We start from the raw sequence: 26,333 nt of genomic DNA on the forward strand, positions 1-26,333 counted from the left end.
CAGCTGTGACAAAGCTACATGTCACTCCTGCATAATGGACCACCTCTTTAAACATTCAGGTGATGCTTCTGATGATGACGTTTAAAGGGCGGACCTATCCTGCTCCTTGTGGTTTGCTTGATGCACATCCGAGCCAATCACAGCCGCGATTCTGAGTTAAAGGTTTTAGATAGGCGGAGACTGGCGTAAAAGTAAATGTTAGCCAATGAACAAGCGTCTGAGCGCTTCATCGGCCAATCAAAAGCTTGATGCCTGTCCGAGTATGTTTCAGGGTGGCGTTGGGAGCCTCATTTTCTTGAGCGGAGAATACCGTGTAGTCGTTCAAGGTAAGTAGTTTTGAGTGTGTAATTTTGCACGTTTTATAATAAAATATACACACACGCTCGGGCGCATGTCGTATTTAAAACAGGCCAGGCGGGTGCTGAACACGCTTAAGCTAACGGCTCGATAACGGTGTTAACGGCAAAATTACTTCCTCCAGGCTGTGTTGATAACGGTGAAGACGTGATGATGATTTCAGTCGTGTCTTTGCTGTAACTGTAGAGAACTGGCTTTTAAATTGTTTTTTTTAAATGGCAGTGTCATGTGATTTGTTTGACTGTATCTTGATGTGTTGACTCTGGTAAACAGTCGCTGAATTTGAACATGCGGTGAAACGGTGCGCTGTTTATCTTAGACACATGGCAGCAGTCCATTCACATATAGCTTAACACCTAATTGTGCTATTGGCAATCAATATTAAATTACTGCATGAAGGGTTGGCTTTTTATTCACTTCCTGACTTTGATTGAGCTGATTAAATTTAATCTGTCTTGTATCTTGGTAATTTCTTGAGCCCTGAGCTCCCACGTCAGAATCAGTCTGACTTTTAATATCTAATGTTACATCCAGTCTCATATAAAAAGTGTTTTAGATTTTCTCTTTTGAATGCTTTTTGCCTCTCCCTGCGGATGTCTTTAAGCAACCACTCCTTCCTCTCATCTCTCATTGTGCTTTTCTCTCATCTCTTTATTTCAGATGCAGTTCATGCTTCTATTCAGTCGACAAGGCAAGCTCAGGCTTCAGAAATGGTACGTGCCTTTATCTGATAAAGAGAAAAAGAAGATCACCAGAGAGTTGGTGCAGACGGTTCTGGCTCGAAAGCCCAAAATGTGCAGCTTTCTGGAGTGGAGAGACCTCAAGATTGTATATAAGAGGTGGGTAGGAATGTTACAAAAGGATTTCTGGTTGTACTGGAAGAATTTCATCATGGCATCATGAGTGCACTCAGAATACAACAAGAAAGAGCATTCATTTTGCCTCATTATATCCTGTTGCTGTGCCAACGAGGCAGACTATTGGTGAACCCAGTTGACCCAACAAAGACAGACTAACACAGCAGTCGAAGTGATAACCAGTCAGCGACTTTGCACCATTGCACAACCAGAGAAATGTTTGTCTTCCTGTTAAATTTAAGTAGTTTAAAATAATAACTTTCCCATTTTCATACTTATGAATAGTTTATTCATGTGTCTGTGTGTTTTGCCTAACAATTCAGTGGACTCTTTATTGCATCCTATTAAGTCATGAAAGTGTCATTAAATAAGTGATTAGGGCTGCTGCCTCTGGATCTAGTTGTACCGCAGTGGTCAGTATCTATATATGTTTCTTCACAGTTCTTTGTAGCTCTCCACTCTCTAACTTTCTCAATAAAGAGAGAGCCCTACGTATTCACATAGAGCTGTCCGAGTGTTGATATTGTGTGTCAAAGATGAACAATACCTTTGCTGGAGGTGAAGGAAAAGACATGCAATAGTACTTACTTTGAGAACATGATTCAGTATTGGTGGAGACGTTACTGACCTATTAACTTTAGTGAGAAGAAATAAAAATGATAAGGTGTCAGGTCAGATCTGCGGGTACAGGGTATGCCACCTGAGCCTTAGGACACACAGTGGAAAGTTTTTAATACAACAAAGGCTATCACTGTTTCCGCTGTTTGATGTTTAGACTGTTTGTGACAATTACACAGTATGAAAAATAAAATGTGACATGGTTCTGGAAAAATGAGATCTGCAGAAAACGGCTACAGTAAAGTTATAGGAAGAAGACACAGCATGTCTAGGGCTTATCAATTAATCTGCAATTATTTTCTCAATCAGTGACTTGTTTTGTCTATGAAAGATCAGAAGATGTTGAATAAGCTCAAGGTGATGTATTCATATTTCTTGTTTTTTTTCCCAAAATTTATTCTGTTTACTGTCAAATATGACAAAAGCAGCAAATGCTCACATTGGAGAATCTGGAAGCAGATTGATTTTCTGTCGATTTGACAGATTAATTAACTGACTAATTGTTGCAGCTCTAAGCATATCATGATGAAGACATACAGCCTGTCCTCATGAAGACAGGCTTTAGCAATCCAAATCCTCAAAATGTGTACTGCAGCCCATCTGACCATGTGTCAAAATCAGCCTGGGATCAGAGCTGAGGCAGACCCCATAACTTCCTCTTGCATTGCCTGTGTTAGTCAGCTACAGTAAAAGTGCTGTCTCACTTCTCTGTGCCACACACAGCTAAACAACTGAACTGAACCCTTTGTGTTTCCTGAGCTTTGCTGTGGCTTGCATTCACTTGCACACAGCAGACAAGGACGAAGCGAAACAATTCAACAATATTAGGAATTGATATTGCCAACAAGTACAGTCTTAGGTCAAGTTTGAGAAGTGTTACTTGTCTAAAATCTGCAGCCTACTCCATTGTGCCAACTGACCAGCTCCTTTATTAGCCAATCATCACATGCTTAAAGAGTGCAATGGGGATTATCGAGGATAAAGAACCATGGCAGGATGAGGCTTAACTCGTACAGCCTTCTGCATGTGGCTTCTGGCTTTTGAATGAATCCCCTGTAAACAGTAAACGGCGAACTTTTAATAATAACACTCTCTCAGCACTGGGAGCTGGGAGGCAGTATATAAATCACTTGTAGATCCCATCTAAGTGATAAAAATGCACAAAGTCAGCTCTTCTTCTATTTAGTTTGTCATGCAGGCTGATGTTGCAGTTTTCACTATGAAAGATTCTTTGTATTATTTGTTTATGTGGATTGATTGACGTTAAAGTTGGCTGGCTCGCCACTGTGTTGCAGATATGCCAGCCTGTACTTCTGCTGTGCCATAGAGGACCAGGACAACGAGCTCATCACACTGGAGATCATCCACAGATATGTGGAGCTGCTGGACAAATACTTTGGCAGTGTGCGTTTCTGCTGTCTCTTCACCTCTTTTATGATCTGTTGTGTATCCTTGACATGGTTCCTGATATGTTAGCCATCTGTTGAACCCACCAAGTCATTCATAATAAGTGTCCTTTCATTTCTGAACAACAGGTTTGTGAGCTGGACATTATTTTCAACTTTGAGAAGGCTTACTTCATTCTGGATGAATTCTTGCTGGGTGGGGAAGCTCAGGAAACGTCCAAAAAGAATGTATTGAAGGCCATTGAGCAGGCTGACTTGCTACAGGAGGTAAGGCATCTAATGAAATCAATGTGGAAACAATATTGATTTCATACTAATGACTTCATTAGCAATCTGCCCTCAGTCTCCATTGTAACTGTCTGTTTTCAGATCAAAGTCAGGTGAAATAGAAAGAGTTTGAGGAATGAATCACAGCATTTTACACTAGTACTGGTGGAACAGCAAGCATGGCCCAATACTTTTTATTAGAAAAGCACTTTGTTGCAATTTCTGGCATTTCCAATCGTTTTTTTTTTTTTTTAATTCACACTGAAATTAGGCAGAAAAATAGTTTGATAGAAACACACTTACTGTAGCTGCTCCTTATTGTTCCATTATCTGCTGTGATATTTAAAACTGAGCCGCTGATACAAGAGGTAGAAATGATTGTTGCCTTGTTCAGATCTTTGATGACTGGTGTTTCCTGTGACTGCTCAACAATAAAAGCTGTCCCGTGTTTTGCCTGTTGAATGCTTTTATTGTGAACTAGCGGCAGTAGGAAATGCAGGATTTGCATTAGCAGTAACTTCACACAGCTGCGATACACCTGTAAGAGGGTGAACAGTAAATGGTGACATCAGTGAGATAAAACCGTAAATGCCTTTTCACACCAAGTCTTTGGTTTTGTATGCGTTTTTTTTTTTTTTTTTTTTTTTTTTCTTCTTTCTTTTTAATCCGTCATCCAATTAAAAAAACGTTACACACAGAAACCTTGTACACTGAGACCGATGCGTTTTATTTTTCTATTCGTTGCGAAAATTCACAATGAGGTAAAATGAGTTCTGAAATGATACTGTGCTTTTGACAGATGCGAAAAATCCAAACCTGTTCCGAAAACTTTACAGACGGACGAAGGTTTTGGATTCTGTGTGTAAACATGATTGACACAGTGTGAGGTCATATTTATTTTTAAACGTGCAACAATTTCGGGCCTTAAAGGCGGGGTAAGCGATTCAAAACCCTCTCATTTTGAGATTCAGCGACTATCTCCTCACGGTCCGCTAGCTGTTCTACGATGTTAGAGTAAGAGACTTGTCTTACCTTATTGTACTTTATTCCTTATAATACTCAGGTGAAGTCAGACTGAATATTTTAAAAAGTCAAATGTGGACCTTGTTACTACAAAAATGAACTCCACAACCTTAACTAGAGTAGCTATAACTAAGTTACTTTACCCTCTGCTTATAGGGAGTCTTGAATGTTGAGTTTCTCTGTTGTAACTTCAAGTCATAACTTGCTTCACTGCTTTATTAAGAAGTGAGAGGGCACTATGGACTGCTAGTGCTTCATGATGTCACTGTTGAATTCCTAATGACCACTCCTAAATACATCTTTATTGTCATTTTCTTAGCTGCCTGAATACACTGTAGTACTCAGTTGATTTATGCAGCCTTTTTCACAAATGTTTGACATTTTATTTCTTGTGATTTCCGTTTCCTTGCCTTCACAGTGCTTTATTGTCTTCCACTTAGTTTGCCTGATCTTGATTTCAGCTGACATTTTTCTCTCTTTGCCTGTGTATTCTTTACTATTGTGATTTGCAGAATCTAGACTTTCAGATGCGCCTGTTTGCAGGTACAGTTTGTAAGAACCCAAATAACCCTTGCTGTAGTGTTAGATCAGTAGCCTTAGATGTAACATGTAACTTAGATGTAGATTCAGCAACACAACACTAAAGCCGGGAGAAACAACATACCAGCAGTACTTCAAGTGTCAGTAATACTGCATAGATATTGAAGCTGCTGGTGTGGTTTTTCTGCCTCATATTTACTTCAACCCTGATATCTCTGATGTAACTAACCAATAACTCTTTGTCAGCAGCATATTTACATACAAAGGTCTGTATTATTAGAGAATATTTATGCTTAATTTTCAATGAAAATTTTAATAAAGAGCTTATATTTTTTTCACAGTGACAAGAATGCCATTAACATGTAATATCACCAGATTCAATCACAGGCTCTGTTATTGTTATTATAAAATTTTGTTTTCTCTATCAGTGTCACTAAAATATTTTAAATGATTTGACTCTCCACCTCTCCAAATTTGTTTTATAGTTGATGTGAGGGGAACTCAGGTTGCAGCCCAGAACAAAGCCTCATTGTCTGCATTGCTGAGACCACACACACACACACACACACACACCCCTGGCCTAGATTATCACAATTATGATTCTGACTAAAAGAATATTCAGCAGTATGCCGACAAACATCCGTCACCACAGCTGTGTTTCTGCTTCAATACACATGATGCTGTCTTTCACTTAAATCCATTAATGTCATAAATCAAAAGCTTAAACGTATCATAATTCAGAAAACTTGACTCTGTTACAGCAGAGCTTTTTAATTTGTATAGATGCTACAAAACACACAGTTTTTTAAAGAGTGATCTTGTGAAGGCAGTTTTTAATGTTAAATGCATGTAAATGAGGCTAAAATGAACAGAACAGTATTTGGCACTACACAGCAGTGTGGTATAGACCCAGTCAGTGTCAGCAGGCTGATCGGTGTGCTGAATTTGTTTGCTCAACATTTAGTAAGTTAGTGAGCCAAAAGGGCACTGCTAATGAGTTCTGGGAAGCAAAATCAGCCCACTGCTGACAAACCATTAACACCCAGTGGAGAAGGGCAACGTGAACTGTAGAGAGCAAAACAATACTGGATTTTTGAGGGATTTGTGATAAAGATGTGCACTAAGGCAGGATGTTTTGAGGGTTTAAAAATAACCAAATATGAGTAACAGTACCACCTGCGCAGCAGAATAAACCTGAAATAAGACTATGGATTTAATGTAACTAAAAATCTATAATTTTGCACATTTTCTAACATGTGCTGAGATCAGTCAATATCGGCCAGTAATATCAGCCTGATGTCAGGCTTTTGTGAAAACTCCATGTAAGAAAAATAAATAAACATACTTTAAAAAGCTTTTGGCAGTATACCTCACTTTATGCGTTTCTCTTTATCCTGCTGGATTATAGAGAATATGACATCACCTTAATATTTCACTCTAGTGGTGTTTTTATTATTGTGCCATCAGTGTTTCATTTTACAAGAACCACGCCTCAAGGCTAGTCAGTTTGTTTACATTTTCATAGTTCATCATTCATCATCTGTGCAGTACAAATGGATAAGAAGACAAACATGAAATGGAAAAATATAAACTTCACCCAAAAGTTTACAAACTCAAATGACTTTGAAATTTTACTCTTGTTACCAAACTGGGAATACAAAGTAGCCTAAACTAAGTAATGAAGTAAAGCATTAGGAAATTCAAATGTGGTCCATAACCATCAGCTGTGAGGCAGCTGCTGCTGCTGAGCCAAGTCCATAATCTCTGAGGACAAACTGTGAAGCTGTTCATTGATTTACAGTCAGCAGGACCATCAGGTAGCTGTGCTGTACAGAACATACTGTACTGTGATCCTAAAGGCTTATGGTAAGTTCCTAATGTAGGCCTTTTTCCTTTTAAGTGTATGCAGTTAGGAAGTAAGTTGCCATTTTAAACCATTTAGTTGATATCCTCATATGGAATGCCACTCCACGTTTACCCTGAGAGGGAGAGAGAAAGAGGTCTCTGATTGGCTCAATTCTGTATTTGTAGAGCCAGAGTGAAGACTGGGGAAGTTTACCAAATGAGGAGATCTTGTAATGGGCCTAGAGTCCATCCATGCCTCCACCCAGGCAACTGGTAACTACTAGACTGGTGCTGTCAGTCAGTCAGCATGGGTTTCCAGTTCTGCCTGCTGTGGACTTCTACCTGCATGTACTTCTCTCAGTATGAGTGTCTCATAACTCTGAGTGAAAAACACCTGACAAAGCGTACGAGTCATAACAGGCATGAACTCAAACTTGAATGTTTCTAGCCTGTTGTTTGAATGAAAATGCTCATTGATGATTCTGATTAATGAGTTTGTATGTTTTTCTTTGAAATGGTGGGAATAAGATTTCTGATCAATAACAACAGGTGTTGTACATGGTGTTATTTGATCCAAAATAACCATTTTACACAACCATCACCTTCTAAAATGAAGATATTAAAGGACTAGCAGAGCGCTGTTCTACATTTTTCTTTTTCTCAACAAAGCCCATGAAATTTTAAGGCTCAGTAATTTCCAGCTGCTCACTTTTTAACAAATGTTATTCAAAAAAGTGTCAATAATGCACTTGTTGGGGACTATTTTCAGTCGCGGCAGTAAGATGGTGTATGTGGGACTGTGTGTGTGTGTGTTCATAATGAACAGTGTGGCACACTGATCTGTTTTTCCCCAGTCTTTGGCACAGAGGAATAAGATGTATCAAGGTTTAGCCACACACACAGTACTTGGTAGTAGAGCTCGACCGGTACCAATTTTGATCTTTTAGGATAAAAAAAAAAATATTCCTATATCTGGGCCAATATAATTATTTTTTCTTTGTCTACTAGTTAACTCAGTTTAGTGTTGGCTTTGGCCCTTTCATGGGATTTGTTGACAAAAAAACCCCATAAAGAATATCATCAGCCTGAAACAAGCACATCATCATGGTCATTTTGTAATCAGGAGAGCAATCAGATCAAATTCACTAACATCTCTACTACTGGAGATGCTGCAGAAATTATTTATTACTTTAGCAATCAAACTCCTTATCGGTGTGATTTAGTAATCAGTCTAATTATTGTCCAATGGTGAGGTGCAGAATTTACTCCTGTTTTTTCACTTTTTCAACAAGTGGTGGATAAGATGTTTCTTTTAATGGATGGACATACGGTATGAGCAAACACTTATCCTGATTTTGATGATTAGAGACAAAAATTCTTTCCATCCTTTGAAACAATTTAAACATAATGTACACGTAAGGTAATAAAAATAATGCCAGGGTTGAGTTGGGGGCACTTTTGGAATGAGTGCCTCTGGCTTTGAGGCATTAGTAAGAGCGTAGTGCAGTAATTACCTGGGAAACATACCACTGGGGATTTGGCTGAAGTTATTTTGATAAGCCTTTAATGAAACATTTCTCAGGAGCTGGCCATTACCTTGGTGCCAGCAAGCAGATCTTCTTTTGGAATAATGATGCCTCAGAAGATTTCCTGCTCAGCTCAACTCTGCATGTGAGACATCAGAGATAAATTAAGCAGAGATGTCCCCGTGAAGAGGACAGTTTTATTGAGGAGGTGCACAGTTAACCTCCTGCTCCCCGAGCACATACTGTACATGTGTAGATGCTGTAGGTTCCTGAGAGTTTTTAATCTTAATCTGAGTTGTTTATTTTTGTCCTTTATGAAATTGTTTGCCTAACAGGTGTGATGGTCCCAAATATGGTCTCTGAGTCCTCTGGTCTTTTCCAGCATTAGGCCCGCTGAGGTGATTACTCTGTGTCTGTGGATGTAGGCCGTGCATACTTGCTAGAGCCTGCTAGTCAGAACTAGCCTCAGTCTTCTAACTGTGTATATAAGTCTGTCTGTAGCTCAGGTCCTTCTGGTTAAGACAGTGTTCCTGGTCTTGTGTCACTAGTTAGTTTCTCCACAGCCAATAATACATGTTTGTATTGAAAACAAAGTCTGTCTTAGTCTGTTTGTCTTTGTTTTCCATGTATGTGTAACATTTCATTGACACTGTCCCCTACCAAATGTTTTATGATTGCATTTCTGCAGTTTGGACAGGTGACACTTTGACTGTGTGCCCTTGGATTAAATGAGTAAGCAATGAAAATAAAACGGTACACAGTACAAGTGTTTTCATATCTGTTAGTTTCAAATTGTTCATAGCCTCTCACTCAAAATGAAATATTTTGCTTTTTAGGGGAATTTCATATATTTTTGTCCTTAGGTAAGACAGACTTGTGGATGCGTTTTTCCAAAGGTATTCAGAATATGAGCAGAATTAAACAAAGCTCACAGTTCTGCAGACCTTAAAAATGAACAGACTTTTTTTTTTTTACTTTGGCAAAGTAGGAATATTCCCCATCGCACTACCCCCGTTAAAAGGCAACTTAAAGGAATAGTTTGACATTTTGTGGAAATTTTGTGGAAATATGCTTATTCACAGAATCTCTGTGTCGTTCCAGCACAAATGATCTTTTTTATATTTATGTTTATAGATTTTAACAAACAGAGATACAGAGTGTTAATTAGTGAGCTTTAGAAGTGCTGATAGGCGTTTGGACAGAGCCAGGCTAGCTCTTCTTCTCATCAAAATCTTGGCAAGGAAGCCAGTGAGTGTATATCTTAAAAGAAATGAACTACTCCTATAATGGATAAAGACAGTGAAGAGAGTAGTGCGTATAGGTGGTAGCTCCAGCCTGCTGCACTGTCTTCTGCATGTCCTGTGAGTGTCTGTATGAGGTGGCTGTTATGACTCACTGTTGTCTTGTTTTCTAAGCTGTGTGCATTTCTCTCCCCCAGCCCCGTCATGAGTACTTTAATGTGCCTGTGTACTGATTGGCTGCCATCGCTGCTGCCGCTGCTGCTATCCACCCTGCATGCTGAGCTCCTCAGTGCCTGGCACCTTTCTTTCTGCCCTCTCAGCACCTGTCATTGTCATTGGTGTAGGGGGTGTAACAATATTCTCAGCTCACTTCAATTGGACATAATTTCGCCACAATATAAGTACATTGAAAACAACTACAGTAAATGCTGAAAACATTTAGGTTGGATTAGACATTTCTCCTGCTGGAATGGAGATCAATGCCCCGCTACTAAGGATGTTAGCTATCAATATGTTTATTGATAATATATATTTTGTGGTGATATATTGTTACATGCCTGTCATTTGTCAACTTATTACTGGCTTCATTGCACCAGTTGAACACCCCTCTTTTACCATTACCACTGTAGCAAAGCAAGTTTGCATCATGTGCCATCGTCTCCCACTTGGCCTCCATCAGTGGACCTTGTGTTGAGAAATGTAGTTTTGTTTCCAAGGTAAAGAATTGATCTGCAACCTCAGCAAACCAGTACCATTTATTTTTACTTCAGCTGTGCAGCAGGTAATATACTAACTATTTAAAAAACAAGTGGAAATCAGCTGCTGTAGACTTTGGTTGAAAGAAAATCTGTAGACTGTTGGATCAAGATGGCACCTGATTGAAAACCACTGGTCACCATTTATCAAATTGTCAGACGTTACAAATGACAAATGGCATTGTGTGATATTGCCTTCAAACTGTGTGGGGAAAGTCTGCCCCCTTCAAGGCACTAGTATTTGAGTGTATACACACTCTTTGAAAGGAAATGCTTGAAGACCAGATCACAAAATACGATCATCTGAATTCTTATGTCCAGGTCCGACGCTCTCACACTTAAGTTATTATTATATCCAAGAGATGTTCATCCAGTCTGTTTTATATTTCATATTTTAATTGGTCCCGTCTTGTTTTTATTATGTCATCTATGTGTGGGAATGCATTAGACGTCATGTGGTACCTGTTCTCATTTCTCAGTTATACTTTTGTGTTTGTCCCCTCACTTTAAATCATGCATTTGAATTTCACTTCTTGTACTTACTGTGATTTCTAGGAGTTGTTGTTATAATTGTTAAAATCTGAACAAACCCTAGTCCATACCATAGCACACGCTAGAAGACCTAATAGCTTTTCAACTGTTTAAATGGTGTTTTTAAATCTTTTGAATTATTTATAGATTAATAAATTATTTTCTATTTAAATAGATAGCAAAAAGCTCAAGGTAAGTGGTAGTAGTGGGATTAATGGTAATGGATGTTCTCTTTGCACTGTTTAACTTAGGGCTCTTTAGGATTTCTACACTACAATGATAATAGACATTGAAACGCATTGAAATAATTAGCTTACAAATTCTTTCTGATATAAATGAACACTGACTAAGCACTTTTTTTGTTTTATATGATCTGTCAATGTTCATCTGTGTCCTACTAAGAAAGACAGACCGTTGTGAGGAAATTTTATTAATGTATATAATAGACATAATAAATAAATTGTGTATGATTCTTTATCAATTAAACATGCTGGTGTCTTTCTTTAATATAGCTGATTGGTCCCTGTGTTTATGGTGTTTTCCCCCCTTAATGCGACACCTTTTTAGGTTCAGGCTGATATGTAGTCATTTTGTTGTTATTGCAAATGTTTTCTCCTGTGTGAGAAACAAACCCGATAACCTCACCACTGAATGGTGCTAAGCTCCATTTGCTCTGTAGATGATTAGCCCACATAATGGGTGACGAGGGATTTGTCATTCCAGCAAAATCCACCCCAAGAGTGAAAAGTCTATCGCTGGTGAATAATGCATAGTTGACGTTTCAAGATCTGGGTTGAACATTTTGCACTGAAAATGAAATGGCACTTTAGAAGTCACTGTGAAGAAGTGGGTTGTTTTTCTCTTCTTGCATAAAAAGTTTTACTGCTCTGATGCAACTCCTCTCTTTACTTTGTGCTGAACCTGGTTTTAGGATGCCAAAGTAAGTGCTTCTCTTTCTTTCTGCCACAAGCTACCAGCACTGATGTTTTCCTGTACAATGTCTGTTATTTATGATTTGTGACACATTAGCGTAGGGACAGAATGGACAAAAAGTTTTGTATATATCAAGTAATTGGTTGAAGTATGTAGGCCAGTAGACTCTTATCACAACAGGCATTGTGACTTAATAGCATTAATGATGGTTGCATTCATTTAGGTGACCCAGTTCCAGGGCTGTGGTATTGTGCATGTTCACTCACTGACAATCGTAATGGAAAGGAGCCATCATTAATGTTATTTACACCTGTGCTTTTGACAAGATAAAATGTCTCCCATGAAAAGGGTCCACTGATAAAGACATGCATTTTAGGTCCTCTGTCTTTCATTTTGCTTTGATAGTTACAGTAATTACTTACTACAGTTATAAGAGTTGTTGGTTCCTCACTAAGAGCCACCTCTTATCTGTATTTATTTGATTCAATGTTATAAAAAAAACTGATTTATGAAGCTTTAAATTTAATGAACATTTGCAATAGAAAATTCCCTAATTTTATGGTGGAATTTGGAAGGTGAGCTGAACTACAGCATCTGTTCCTCACTACAAGCCACCCCTTTCACATTACATGTATTCATTAGATTACATTTTATTATTAAAATGTTAATGCAGGTGCCCTTTGGAGTTTCTGTTCACTATGGAGCAATGGTTTTACTGGTCCCTGCTTTGTTTTTATCATGCATGCACATGAGCATGCGGGTGGCTCACTCTTGCGCTAATCCCCTGACCAACATTTGGTGGTAGTAACATGCAAAAAAGCACAGCCATTGCACTTTGGCTATGCAGACGTTATGAGGAATAAAAGGCACCAAACATACATTTGTTAGGCCTCAAGGACACACACACAATACGTTTTGGTAATTAACGCTGAAAGTAAATAAACTTATTCCAAGCAACCCCTTTCACTATACAGTGGGGAGAAGCATTTGATACACTGCTGATTTCGCAGGTTTTCCTCCTTACAAAGCATGTACGTCTGTAATTTATCATTAGTACACGTCAACTGTGAGAGAAGGAATCCAAAACAAATCCAGAAAGTCACGTTGTATGATTTTTAAATAATTTGCATTTTATTTAATGACAGTTTTTGATACATCAGAAAAGCAGAACTTAATATTTGGTACAGAAACCTTTGTTTGCAATTACAGGGATCATACGTTTCCTGCAGTTCTTGACCAGGTTTGCACACACTGCAGCAGGGACTTTGGCCCACTCCTCCATGTAAACCAGATCCTTCAGGTTTCGGGGCTGTCGCTGGGCAATACGGACTTTCAGCTCCCTCCAAAGATTTTCTATTGGGTTCAGGTCTGGAGACTGGCTAGGCCACTTCAGGACGTTGAGATGCTTCTTACAGAGCCACTCCTTAGTTGCCCTGACTGTGTTTCGGGTTGTTGTCATGCTGGAGGACTCAGCCACGACCCATCTTCAATGCTCTTACTGAGGGAAGGAGGTTGTTGGCCAAGATCTCGCGATACATAGCCCCATCCATCCTCCTCAATATGGTGCAGTCGTCCTGTCCCCTTTTCTTCCTTCAAACACCGTGAGTGGAGTTTAGACCATAAAGCTCTATTTTTGTCTCATCAGACCACATGACCTTCTCCCATTCCTCCTCTGGATCATCCAGATGGTCATTGGCAAACTTCAGACCTGGACCTGGGCATGCGCGGCCTTGAGCAGGGGGACCTTGCGTGCGCTGCAGGATTTTAATCCATGACGGCGTAGTGTGTTACTAATGGTTTTCTTTGAGACTGTGGTCCCAGCTCTCTTGAGGTCGTTGACCAGGTCCTGCCCTGTAGTTCTGGGCTGATCCCTCACCTTCCTCATGATCATTGATGCCCCACGAAGTGAGATCTTGCATGGAGCCCCAGACTGAGGGAGATTGACCGTCATCTTGAACTTCTTCCATTTTCTAATAATTGCACCATCAGTTGTTGCCTTCTCACCAAGCTGCTTGCCTATTGTCCTGTAGCCCATCCCAGCTTTGTGCAGGTCTACAATTTTATCCCTGATGTCCTTACACAGCTCTCTGGTCTTGGCCATTGTGGAGAGATTGGAGTCTGTTTGAGTGTGTGGACAGGTGTCTTTTATACAGGTAACGAGTTCAAACAGGTGCAGTTCATACAGGCAATGAGTGGAGAACAGGAGGGCTTCTTAAAGGAGAACTAACAGGTCTGTGAGAGCTGGAATTCTTACTGGTTGGTAGGTGATCAAATACTTATGTCGTGCAATAAAATGCAAATTAATTATTTAAAAATCATACAATGTGATTTTCTGGATTTTTGTTTTAGATTCCTTCTCTCACAGTTGAAGTGTACCTATGATAAAATAAAAATAAAAATAATTACAGACCCCTACATGCTTTGTAAGTAGGAAAACCTGCAAAATCAGCAGTGTATCAAATACTTGTTCTCCCCACTGTATGTATCCCTTTGATTCGGTGTTAATATAGAAAATGAGGATGAGTGCAGCTTTAACTTGAACGACTAATTGTAGTATCAAATGCCCAAATTTAAATGTAGAATTTGGAGGGTGAAAGAGTTGTGGGAGGTTTGGCATAGAACACCCCTTGCACTTTACATGTATATTTATGTACTTATTTAGATGCAGTGTTAATATGGAAATATGGATTTATACAACTTTAACAACTAATTACAGTATTCTGAAATAATGATTCAGAATGAGGAGGGTGAACTATTAGACTGTTTAGCACAAAGCCATGTCTGCGAAATATTCACCCACAACTGCTGCTGAGACAGCGGTGACATCTCTCCAGATAAAATGTGGAATCACTGTGTGTGTGTGTGTGTGTGTGTGCACATTTGAGTAATGCTGTAATTGTTGAAATCCTCTGTAATCAGTAGCTCACCGAGCACTTCACTGGAGCTGTGGTTCCTCTCTCCCTCCACAGGAAGCAGAGACTCCGCGCAGCGTACTGGAGGAAATTGGACTGACATAAACATGGTCCTCCTCATCATCCTTTTGCCACACACTGCTTCATCGGCCTGCTACTGTGCTATATGTAGCTGATAACTCCAAATCACTTTTGGGCACACCTCACAATCACACACACAGTGTTCCCACCTCTGCCTTTGTTTTCTACTTCTTTTTTTCTGAGACAAACAATGTAGCACTGTTTGGGTATTTCCCACCGAGTTATTTATTTGTTCAGTGTGATGACGTTAACTGTTACCAAGGAAAATGCAGAGTAATTAAGGATTTTATTTTTTCCACACCAAGATGCTGTACTAAGTGAACTGCTTTATTTCGATTTGACCAAAGCTGATGTGATCACTCTGTTCTGTGAAGTATATTTAATGATTGTGGCTACTACTGAATTTTAAATGTGTCAGATTTATAGAATAGAATCTATTGTAAAGGGAAGTCAAAAGTATTACATTACCAGAACCAAAGAGTTATGTTTCATCTCTCCTTGCGTTGTGATTATCATGAACTCAAACTGTATGGTGTATTGGTTTCTAATGGCAGGACCCCACTTAGTATTGTATAGTATTGAATGCCTTATTCGCTGGCAGATGTCCACTCCCCTAAAATGAAAGAATCTTTTTGCTGCTTTATAATTCAATTCCATTTGCATGCTGCTGCAATGTAACGAACAAATACTGAGTTTATTTTATTAATGCATGCGTGCCAGAGCTAAATTAACTCTTCCTTTTCTTCATGGTTACTACTGTGCTTCTTTTTCTAGTTTTTACACGATGAAAATATTTCATTAAATTGAAGATGTTTCACTCACACAAAAATATCAGTGTTGTCTTGGCTAAATTTAAGACGTAGGATAATTGTACTTAAAGCAGCACAAATCAACAAGAAGCAGAAAGCTGACAGACACACAGCCCTGAAAATGTATCGCATTATAATGTTATGGATAACATGTTGGCAAAAAATGGCATGCTAATGCATCCATCAGACATGAAGCAGTCCCCTCCAGAATCGTGTTTCCGACCACCTGTGGAAGTGCACCATTCCCTCTTGTTTAGTTTGATATCCATCAACTTCTGAGAAAATAATCTGGAGCTTTACCTGCTAAGTATTAAGATTTTCTCCCCAGCTACTCTCCAATTTTGCTGTTTGATGCTGCTGAAAACTGCAATGATGAGAATGGCTAGACTCAAAGATTCAAGAAATGAGTGGGTGTTAAAACAAGAGGTTAAAATAGCTCAGTAGAGCTACAGAGTGTTGGGATCTCTGCAGTTTCCTCACTACAAGCCACTCCTTTCACATTATACATCTTTTGAATCTTTTGAAGGTGGTTAAAATGACACCATACTATATCAATCAGTTTCCCTCTCTGTCTATACTCTGTAGTAAACAGTGTTGATATTTAGCAACAGACTTGTGCTAATCATACAGTACAGACCTCTGACCAGCATGACAATTTAAAGCTGAGTGTTTGGTGTTACGAAAACTCAGTCTACTCCTTTTAAAGCGTAAGTCTACCCCCACATTAGTAGTGATTTTTAAACAAAGCAGCTTCTGACAGCCACATGACATACTGTACAGCATGTAAACTACCTATTTACTACTGTGACTCCGAAAGCAACTGTGCATAAAATAGCAATAGTGTCACAAACTGTAAGAGTATTAAGATGTTATTTCTTTTTTATGACCCAAGACTAAAAGTAGCTTCAAGCCACTTAAAAAAAGGAAAAAACTTAACACACACAAAATGCCTTTTGAACACTTAATATAAAATGGCATTTTCTGTATTTTATGTTAATGTTGCACAGTATGTACATTTTTTAAGAAGCTAGTATTGTTTAAACCAAAACTGTTTAATATAACCTTTTTTTGTTTTTCATTTTGCAACATCTTCTATATATCACTTGTTTGATGTTGAAATCTCTTCCCATTATCACTTTTATATAATGTCAAATAAGTATTTTCAATTTATTCAGTATGAACTACAGAAGTGTGGCAGAATCTATGTGACTCTGTGTGTTGGTGAGTACATATAGGTACAATAGTTGTAGCATGAGTGCAACCTGTGTATTACATTACTGGATTTGTGTTTACTTACATACATTGTATAGTTTATTGTTATAGTATTTAAAATGGATACAAGGGGGAAGGTTGTTTTCCTGTCAAGTTCAGCAATAAAGAGTACTCCAGCAGCCAAGGGGCTGTAAAGTCACAGTTTGCTTTTATTTTATTTCATTTTCTGCCCATTTTAATTGAGGAAAACAGTAAACATTTCTCAGAGTGTCATTACACATTGATTGAGACATGTAAAAGTAAGTTCAGTGTGTGTGAGACATTTTTAGAAAGCAAGGCTTCAAAATGTCTGATACAGCACTGTGTCCCCAAACAACCCATATACAAACTTTAAAAGAATCACATGCATTAGTGCAAGAAAAGGTCAACACATTTTAGACAGTAATAAATGATCAGGTTTAATGGGAATGTAACACTACAGTGAAGTGTGCATATACAGAAAGTACACAAAGACAATGGATTTTGGGGTCTATTTTCCTGAATCAACTCTAGTGTGAACAGGAAGAAAGCAAAGCTTGTTTGGACAATGCATTTCATTACAAAAAATATGTGTTCAGTCATCCATTTTATCATTTTGATAAAATCCACAGTGCCCTAGGTCCATTACAGGTATAACATACACTGTGTATTACATTCTTTACTGTAAAGCACATTTTTAGATTTTATTAAAATTGGCTATTATTACAAACAAACACATGCATCATATCCATTTATATTTTTTTTTAAAAAGAGTTGGCTCAGTCATAGGATAAACTTTCTTCAAAACTATACTTTACTGGTCACCTGACTTGGTTGATGTTATTTTGGCAACAGACAACTAGTGAAGAAGAAGAAGCATCAAAACTTCTGGTCTATAATGTCATACCGAGTCTTTGATTTGAACAGTTCGGCTGTATTTGTTCATTCATCACCTGCTCGTTTTACGCAGGATGAATGTGAAATCATCATAATGGTATTTGTGTAGCCTGTCAACCAGACGAATCTGCGAGCTCATGTTTCAGTCGCTCTGGCAGGTGCGCATGGCTCCCCTCCCATTCAGTCAGATTTCCACCCATTCTGGATCCAGTCAGACCAATCCCATGACAAAAACAACGACACAGCAAGTACTGTACTTAACGTGAGCTAGGTTGTGGGTTAGCAAACTGTTGCTACAGTTGCTGCTGCAAAGCGAACATGCAGAGAGGACGAGGCAGCACAGCAGCTCCAGACAATGATACTCCAGTTAATATAGCTAACATCTTAACAACAGCATATTTAGGCAAACTAGAAATTAAGCTGAATGTCCGTGGGCAAGTCATTTAAAGTTACCTGACACACAAACCACAGCTACAATGGCTGAAAAAGTGTTGTATGGCTTAGTCCGAGCCACTTTGTTTGTTTCTCACACACAGAACAGACAGCTAGTGAAGAGACATTAGCTGAATTTGACAAAAAGACGTGTATTGGATTAGAATCGCTTACCCCACCTTTAAAAGGGAGAAGGAATAGTAAATTCTTCTTCTTACAAATGAACAGTTCTTTTAAGATATTAAATGCATCCTCACTCAAGTCTATATACTAACTGGTTTTGTTGCTAATTTGATGTGGTATGACTGTTCACTTTTCTATGGAGGCGTGCCTCAGTTTCACATTATGAGCTTGACATGCAGTACAATATCTCCTTTTCTTTTAACTGCAGAAGACAATAGTAAATAATTACTCAAAGAACTACTCAGGCCACAGAAATAGTACAATGTTAATGATGTTAAGTGGTATTTCTCCATCTTGAGAGTTCTTAAGAGGACCAATATTGAAATGAATCATTCCACTGGGAACATTAAATGTGTAGTCGTGCTGTTTCTGACCTTAAATGTGTCCTTCAAACAGTGAAGGCTGGAGCAGTCTAAGTGCTCTAACTGTCCCCCATTAGCATCTCTTCAATCTCCCTGTCCCAGTTTTCATCACAGTTCTCATTATCGGGCAGCACGTCGTACTCCTGAAGTTCCTCCTGCAGCTCTCTCTCCCAGTCAGCAGCCTCTTCTGAAAAACCAAATGTTGAGTCACTCATTGAAGTCTGATCAACAACTCTGCTAACTTTATATGACAACCCAGTTCAACTTACCTTGTTGTGCCTTTGGATGTTCGTTCTTGTCCAGAACCAGCTGTTCCATTTCTTTGCGTAGGTCGTCCTCATTTATCTTGCAAGAGTCAAAGGCATCACTCACAAATTCAGAAACAGGCGGGCTGGTGGAGACTTCCTCTTCATCCTTTCATAAGAGAAACAGAAACAGATGAGACTCTTAACTAAACAAATTTTAGTCCAACAGCTTCTTTTTGATGAACACTGTTATTGTCTTGGGTATTTTTTTCTTTGACAACAGGTGGCTTACCTCACTTGATTTTGGTTTGTTACTGCAGATGGCAGGTGAAGTTTTCCGTTTAACTACAGCTGCAACAATAACATACATTATCTCGCATGTAGATTAAAATAAAACACAATATTTGGCAAAATCTCAGCCTTCTATTTGTGTCAGTGATATCACTATTTATGGTTTTGTGTGAGAGGCTATGATTTGGAATTAATTATTTCTTTTTTCACTGACAAAAACTTAAAGATTAAACACAGGCATTAAAGTTTCACCCTTCTGATGAACAGCCTCAGGACTCGTGCCAGTTTTCTCCACATCTCTCTGCTCAGCAGCCTGTTGTGCTGCTAGAGCTGTGAGCTGAGCTGACTGTTTTATTAAGGACACACGGTAGAAGTAATTCTTCCAAAACACTTCCTCTTTCACCCTAAAATGAATGACATGGAGAGGAATATTGACAGTTATCTCTGTAGTGGAATAAAATATTTCTGTTTTTAATAAATCCACTCATATGCCGTAAAACACAGAACAAAGTAATATGCAGGTGTAAAGACACTCACTGTTTGGGAACCAGATGGAAACGCATCTTCTGAAGGAGCACATCTTCCTCCAACATCACCATGGCGACTGGATACATTTGCTCAAACTCAAAGTGAAATTGAGACCCAGCAGGAGGATCTCGCAAAAAATTTCTTTTGTCCTGTCAATAAATTAAGCAATAAACTGAAGTTCAATTTTCCCTTGAAATTATATTGATGCACAATTTACTTATTTTTCTATATCAAAAGAAACATTTTCTAACAAGAGTAATACTCACAGCTGAGAGCGCTAAAATCTGTTGCTGCATGGTTTCCTCTTCATTATAACCAACCCATGGTGGCACGGCTTCACCTATGAACAATGAAAACTAGCATGTAGTTAACTGTAGTGTAATATAATGTACTTCCATATCATGCATACATAGTAAATGCATAAACAAACATACTATTCAGTGCTTACCAGAGTTTCTTGCTTTTCTCTCCTGAACAAATCTCTCTTGTTCTTTCTGGAAATCACCCAAAATGGTCTGAGGGAAGGACATGTACCAAACGTCTTTAGGACAAAGAAGGAGGTTAAAACATTTCAATTAAGAAAAAAAATTAGAAAATTACCTTATCAATAATTCCGTTTATCTTCCCCTCCTCCACACTTTTCTTTAGAGTTTGTGCAGTTTCAACGACGGACTCCGAGAGTTTCTTTGAAGCACTGCTGGCTAAATTATAAAAGTAACCTGCAAAGAAGCAAGTATAACATTAATGAGGTTACAGGGATCCTAGTAAAGCGAATATACACATTCAGCACAGTGTATTATTACCACTCCCAGCACTTCAAAGTTTAACATGACTACAGGGGTTTATCAGCTTCATCAAACCTACCACTGAAGCCCTTTGCTTTTTGGAGAAGTTGAGGCGGTTGAGCATCTTCCTCAACAGCACTGGTCTGCTCACTTTCAGCAACAGCAGTCTGCCGCTTGTTTATGCCATGATCGATGTCTTCATGAACATCAACAATAGACTCGCCGTCTTCCTTAACCTGGCCATTTTTGTTTTCTATTCCAAGCCACGTTCCCCAGTCCTTAAACATACTTTAGGTATTCTGTCAATAACTCAAAACAAGTTCTTTAGCATGCTTTAATGATGCATTATTCAGGTTTATACGCCAACTTTTTGAAGTTTGAAACTAATAACTCGCTGGTGACGTTTTACCTTTCAGCCACTTCCGCGAATTTTCTTAAGTTTGGCCCTACAAGCTACCCTACAGGTTGCCATGGGAACGTAAGCGTTCTTCTCGAAACTGCGGTTGTTTTTACCTTTTTAGGTTTTTAGCTAAATAACGATTTACTGCTTTGTCACGCTTTGTGTCACCCTCCAGGACGTATTGTTAAAGTCTCAGCCCTCGGGTTAGAGTAAGTGTTTGGTGTAACGTTATATCTCTAGAGTAGGTGTGTATCTCTATCTCTAAATATAAACTAGAACAAAGTATTTTAGAGGGACATTTCACCTTACTTGCTACCTAACGGTAGAGGGCACGCTTGCGCTACACTTCGCTCCACTTGTTATCCCTGTTGTCCAAGGATGGAGCTAGGTTAGCTTAGCTAATTTAAACTCTCCTGAGTGGGTCAGTGTGTCGTTCGCGGTTTGCATCATGAAGCAGGATACGGACTGAACTGCTGCGTTTAAAACTGTAAATCTCATTTTATTCACCGGAACCGTGCGCACAACCAGCGGAATTATATAAAAGTGATTCCTTTGAGAATTAAACAGTTACAAAAGATGAAGTATGTGTAACTCAACCCTGGGACATTGCTGCGTGTCACCCGACGAAGACTTCGTGCTCACCGGCTTGTCCAGAAGTTGAACTCCAAGGTAATGTCAGCCGTTTAACAGTTAAGCTGAGTTTTGTAAAAAGCTAGTCGAGTGGGTAATTTCATTATAAAGTAAGTTACTTGTTTCACGCGAAGATTTAGTTAACTGAAGGATAATATTCCTTATCTGAAAGACGAACCTAGCATTCAGTCTGATTTGCTCAGTTTTCCTTATTTGATGGTAACGTTAATGTTACAGGCGCAGCTTGTTTCCATTGTGCTGTTCGACATTGTTGGTGTTTTTAATGCTCTCACACATAAGAGCATTAAGTTTCAGTCCGCATGTCTGGAGTATGACAGGTGTTTACGCTGTTACAGAAGTAGAGTCATAAGAATGCATTTTTATACCATGTAGACAAAGGCAAAACAGCTTTCATAACTAACGTAAGCGAAGTTACTGGATTCAACATCCAAACAAACAGTTCAGTGTCTTTTAAGAGGAATTACTTTCACATAAAGAGCATAAATGTATTTTCATCCTAAATATCCCAATACGATGACATCCTACATTGGTGTTTAGATTCTTCTCAAAATAAATGTACATTCAGTGATATTGTTACAGTGTCCCATATTCCATAATTTCCTTTTAGCTCTTGTGTTTTGTCAGGATGTGTTTAATGTAATGATGTTGCCATGTTTGAATATGAACATACTGTATTACTCAGCATAGACATGCTCTGGTCACTTTGTTTTTGAACCTACACAGTGTAATATACAATAGGCTACTATTGAGCAGTTAAAGCAAAATTAAAAATGTAGTGTTGATCAAATTAAGATAAATAGCATTCTTTAAAATCCCTTTATTTATTGTATTGTATCGACAATCTTAAGCATTTAATTTGTATTATTTGTAATAACGTAAAACTATGATAGTGAAGGCATATTTTTTATGCATCAGACAATTGAAAATGATACAGCCATCCATTATCTATTACAAGATTGTCTAATAATAACAAACACAATTAGCCTAAAACAGACATTACACTTAAAAGTGCTTCACGTAAAAAGTACATGCAAATAAAAAAAACACATGGCCCAAAACAAAGTCAGCTGTAAAAAGCATAACTTGTATTAGGAGAAAAAGAATTAACAGGATAAAAGGAAATATTTACAATTACACATTTTCTTATCTACCAGTCCTAAATTATCTTTTAGCTTCTCCAGACCGTGACAAATGCTCAGTGAGCTTTATTTGTGAGTCTAGATTGTAGAACAGTCCATAGTCTTTTCACGTCACGCTCAGGTTCAGGAGGGCTTAAATGAACAGCGTTATAACAAGTGCTCAGACCGCTGAGCAGTGAAAGTGATCAGTAAAATCGTTATCATTTTAAAATTGGCTGTCAACAAGAGTAATGATCCTTCAGAGGGGGTAATATTGTCTCATTCTTTAGTACCAGTGAAGGTCTAGCTGTAAGTTTCTCCTCTTGCGAGACTGTTTACTGCTGGACAGTAGATTTGTGAGAGAGTTACAGTGGTGTGTCATCAACAAAGTACTGGAGCAGAACATGCATACATATTATAGTAATAGTCTATCAGATTTTTATGAATAGTAGATTGGGCGCAAATTGGAGCCTTTTGAAATATAGTCCCGTTTGGTCATGTGTGCTTATTATTTTGTGTTGGGATATATTTTCATGCTGTTTTTTTGTTTCTTAGCAGTACCATGGATAATGAGGGATATAAAAATGATCCACATTATACAGAAGCAGAGAGCCTTTGGCATGTGACACAGAAATCAGGAGATCTGGATCCAAGGAGCAGGGATGTTGAGGGCTGGAAGCTGGTGGATGTATTTCTTTCAGGAGGAGCACCATGGGGATTTACACTCAGAGGGGGACTGGAGTATCGAGAACCTCTGCTCATAACTAAGGTAAATACTCCAAAATACTCTTTTTATGTCAAAGATGGCTGAGAATTGAGGCGCCGTGTGCAGGTTTGCTGGTCGGAGAACACTGTTTAGCTGTGAGCGGAAATGCCCTTTGAATTTTCCCTTCCTGTAAATTGTAAATTTTATGACGAGTCTCCTTGTACTGAATCGTATACAAAATTTCCATCCAGTGAAATGTGATCAAATTTATTGTTTACAAAGTAACCACACACAAAATGAGTTTCTGCACTTTTCACATAACTAAATAGATTCTTGTTTGCATATGATGTGTAAAAACTGCTTTTACTGCTCAAAATTCACGTTTGTGACCTGTGGCCCAGACCAGTTAAAATTGTAGTTAGTAGTTGCTGTCATCTAATGAAATACAAGGTGCTCTGACACCTGACATATCACAACACATATTGCTCTACATCTAGTCTAGACACTTGAGATAAAATGAAACAGAGAGGATAGGCATGTGATACAATTTTTTATATTGCAAACACAATGTCTGTTGGTCAGACTATAAGTTGGTCAGACTGTTAGTCTCAGACTGAATAGACAACTACAGGATGGTGCCATTAAGTTTTTTATTGACATTCAGAATCGCCATGAATCCTTATGACTTTTGTGATTACTTGACGTTTTCTTTAGCGCCACCAGCAGATAAAATTTTTTACTTATCAAGTGTAATGTGGTAACATACTGACATTGATGAGCTAAGATGGTAAACATGGCAAAATTATACCTACCTAACATCTTAGCATTGTTCTTATGAGCATGTTAGCATGCTGAGGTTAGCATTTAGTTCAAAGCACCACTGTGCCACAAAGAGGCATGGCTGTAGACTCTTGTTTCAGGGCAGTAACGCATGTTTGAAATTCATACATATATTTGAACATGTAGCTACTCTGTGGCGAGAGTTTTAACTATTAACTGTGTGATATGTGCAGTCTTGCGTCAGTCAAAGCGTGTTGCAAAACCGTGTTCGTTTAGAGCACTATGATTTGCCCCCACATTCAGCCAAAATGTGCCAAAGTCAGCATTTTATATCAAGTTTCTCCTAAAAATAAACATTCAACAGAACGTTTACTCTAGCTTGCAATTCTTGTATGCCATGACTTTGTTAAACGGGTGATATGAGCCACAATATGCATAAAGTCCCCAAGAGAGGGAGGGTACCTAAACACAGTGCAGGCCAATCAGCTCTGAATTCACACTGTAACCTCGCTTCTCTGTTGACTTTGTAATGATTTACCACAAAAGACCTTGTTAGTTAATTTGACATGGCAAAATACCTACCCCTGTTTGTCGGGAGCTCTGTACTTGCTTGGTTTAGACCACAAAGGGGTCCAAAGTCCATCTCAGATGGACGAAACTCAACACCATATGGGCTTAGAGTGGGCTTGATATGGGCTTGATGTTTACAGCGTTTTATTGTTTGTTTTTTCACTGAACGCCACATCCTCACTCCAAGGACCAACAAAAGTGGACCTGTTTGCATCTGATGGTGAGATGTTAATTCCTCAGAACCTTCTGAGAAGCATTTATTATAAACCTTTCATATAATCACAACCTTTAAATTTATTTGTAATAGTTTTGCCAGAGTCTTAAACTAGACTGAACACACGTTTGTCAAGCTGTCTTGAAATGCGTCAGAGTTTTGTTTGCTGTCACTTAGGCTACGCTGTGTGTTATTAGATTCCGCCTGGACCTTTGTGTTCTCATATTTTTGTGTTGGGTTAAATTTCAGTTCGGAGGGTAGCCTGTGGTACCAGGAGCAGGGGAGGAATGTTGGCACTGTTTGATTTTCTAAATGTAGTGAATTATCTGTGACAGCCTGAAGCCTGTTGGAATGGCATGATGGGATAAGTGAAGTCAGGATTAGTGATTTGTGCTCTTTTGGAGTGGCTCTTAGCTTATAGCCATTGATTTACAAAGGTATGCTGCTGAATAATTTGTGTTAACTAGATAAAAAAGATACTATTTCCCCCACAAAATAATAACCTTACATTGTAGAAAGGTCTACAGTTTAGGATCTGCTTAATACTAAAAAAAATGCTTGAGGCTTCTTATTCTCAATATTCATCTGTCTAATAACATAAATATGTAGACAGACTGCAGACATAGTATGCATTTAAGCCTGTACACCACTACCTGATGCACTGTTCTTAATCTGTCCAGTTATTTTGGATGGGGATTTCAGTTGAACATATTCTAGGCTGTCCTTGTACCCATATGTGCACTATGTCCTCGTTTATGTGAGCACTGTTTTAAAATAACACATTCTGTCCTGCCTGAACAGGTCTACCACTACACTGATTCAGGAGCTAAAACCTTGTAATAATGGTTGTTAGACTTGGTCTAATCTATCAAAACACCACCATTTTGTATTCAACAATAAAACACTACATTTACTGTTCTGGGGAAAAAAATGTCAGAAAACTCTGTCATCGACAAGCTACTTTTAAAATATTAGTCGGTTTCCTGGCTCATTGCGTACCATTCAAACATGTGTCAGCCACAGTCCACTCTATTGTTTGACTGATTACTCATCTCTAATAATTGTAAACATCCTCTGTTAAATTATTTTTTGTGCCTTTCTGTTTTTTAATGAGCGTAATGAGCACTCAGTACACTGTTTGGTTTTGGTAGATATGTCTGCTTTTTATGTCTTAACCTGAGAAACACAGTGTTGAAGAGGGCCTAAATTAATTATTTTGTTGACAGTTTTGCATTGTGTC

The 26,333-nt window shown here is 38.5% G+C and overlaps 3 protein-coding genes across 11 annotated transcripts in view; 2 read left to right on the plus strand and 1 right to left on the minus strand.

The window, feature by feature from the left end:
• The first annotated feature begins 187 nt into the window (after positions 1 to 187).
• LOC119901112 (AP-1 complex subunit sigma-2) lies at positions 188 to 17,114 on the plus strand. 6 transcript variants are annotated; one of them, XM_038716592.1, is made up of 6 exons: positions 188 to 326; positions 1,018 to 1,196; positions 3,128 to 3,236; positions 3,368 to 3,505; positions 11,898 to 11,906; positions 14,869 to 17,114. In XM_038716592.1, the coding sequence occupies exons 2-6, from the start codon at positions 1,018 to 1,020 to the stop codon at positions 14,914 to 14,916; spliced, it is 483 nt and encodes a 160-aa protein (XP_038572520.1). In that variant the 5' UTR covers positions 188 to 326; the 3' UTR covers positions 14,917 to 17,114. The 6 variants fall into 6 exon arrangements, with proteins under 6 accessions (XP_038572520.1, XP_038572519.1, XP_038572521.1 ...); XM_038716591.1 differs by lacking the exons at positions 11,898 to 11,906; positions 14,869 to 17,114 and adding exons at positions 5,041 to 5,071; positions 8,775 to 9,871; XM_038716593.1 differs by lacking the exon at positions 11,898 to 11,906.
• A 231-nt stretch (positions 17,115 to 17,345) lies between these two features.
• Positions 17,346 to 21,095, minus strand: LOC119901111 (synapse-associated protein 1-like). Of its 2 annotated transcripts, none has more exons than XM_038716588.1 (9): positions 20,734 to 21,095; positions 20,470 to 20,588; positions 20,318 to 20,384; positions 20,136 to 20,209; positions 19,879 to 20,018; positions 19,594 to 19,745; positions 19,343 to 19,401; positions 19,075 to 19,219; positions 17,346 to 18,989 (listed from the first exon to the last, which is right to left on the minus strand). In XM_038716588.1, the coding sequence occupies exons 1-9, from the start codon at positions 20,939 to 20,941 to the stop codon at positions 18,865 to 18,867; spliced, it is 1,089 nt and encodes a 362-aa protein (XP_038572516.1). In that variant the 5' UTR covers positions 20,942 to 21,095; the 3' UTR covers positions 17,346 to 18,864. The 2 variants fall into 2 exon arrangements, with proteins under 2 accessions (XP_038572516.1, XP_038572515.1); XM_038716587.1 differs by having other exon boundaries at positions 17,346 to 18,992; positions 20,734 to 21,094.
• Positions 21,096 to 21,383: 288 nt separating this feature from the next.
• The window catches only part of shroom2a (shroom family member 2a), a 32,618-nt gene continuing 27,668 nt past the window's right edge, over positions 21,384 to 26,333 (plus strand). Inside the window, exons 1-2 of one of the 3 annotated variants that reach the window (XM_038716584.1) lie at positions 21,384 to 21,723; positions 23,382 to 23,592. In XM_038716584.1, coding sequence (XP_038572512.1) covers positions 23,386 to 23,592 — 207 coding nt within the window. In that variant the 5' untranslated portion in view covers positions 21,384 to 21,723; positions 23,382 to 23,385. Of the gene's footprint in view, positions 21,724 to 23,378; positions 23,593 to 24,916; positions 25,100 to 26,333 lie in introns of those variants that run through there. The other 2 variants (XM_038716585.1, XM_038716586.1) reach the window with 2 other exon arrangements.

The sequence above is a fragment of the Micropterus salmoides genome, unplaced genomic scaffold (assembly GCF_014851395.1).
Source record: "Micropterus salmoides isolate LMB-PRFRI ecotype aquatic unplaced genomic scaffold, ASM1485139v1 Ms_hic_scaffold_13, whole genome shotgun sequence".
Taxonomy (NCBI): Eukaryota; Metazoa; Chordata; class Actinopteri; order Centrarchiformes; family Centrarchidae; genus Micropterus; species Micropterus salmoides.

Bases quoted from the DNA above. Each gene is read 5' to 3' on its own strand.
- LOC119901112 (XM_038716590.1), top strand. From the start codon at position 1,018: ATGCAGTTCATGCTTCTATTCAGTCGACAAGGCAAGCTCAGGCTTCAG. The intron at 3,237-3,367 runs GTGCGTTTCTGC...TCTGAACAACAG, and splicing joins TGGACAAATACTTTGGCAGT to GTTTGTGAGCTGGACATTAT. The intron at 3,506-5,040 runs GTAAGGCATCTA...TGTGATTTGCAG, and splicing joins AGGCTGACTTGCTACAGGAG to AATCTAGACTTTCAGATGCG.
- LOC119901111 (XM_038716587.1), bottom strand. From the start codon at position 20,941: ATGTTTAAGGACTGGGGAACGTGGCTTGGAATAGAAAACAAAAATGGC. The intron at 20,210-20,317 runs GTAAGCACTGAA...CATTGTTCATAG, and splicing joins GAGAAAAGCAAGAAACTCTG to GTGAAGCCGTGCCACCATGG. The intron at 18,993-19,074 runs GTAAGTTGAACT...TTGGTTTTTCAG, and splicing joins ACATCCAAAGGCACAACAAG to AAGAGGCTGCTGACTGGGAG.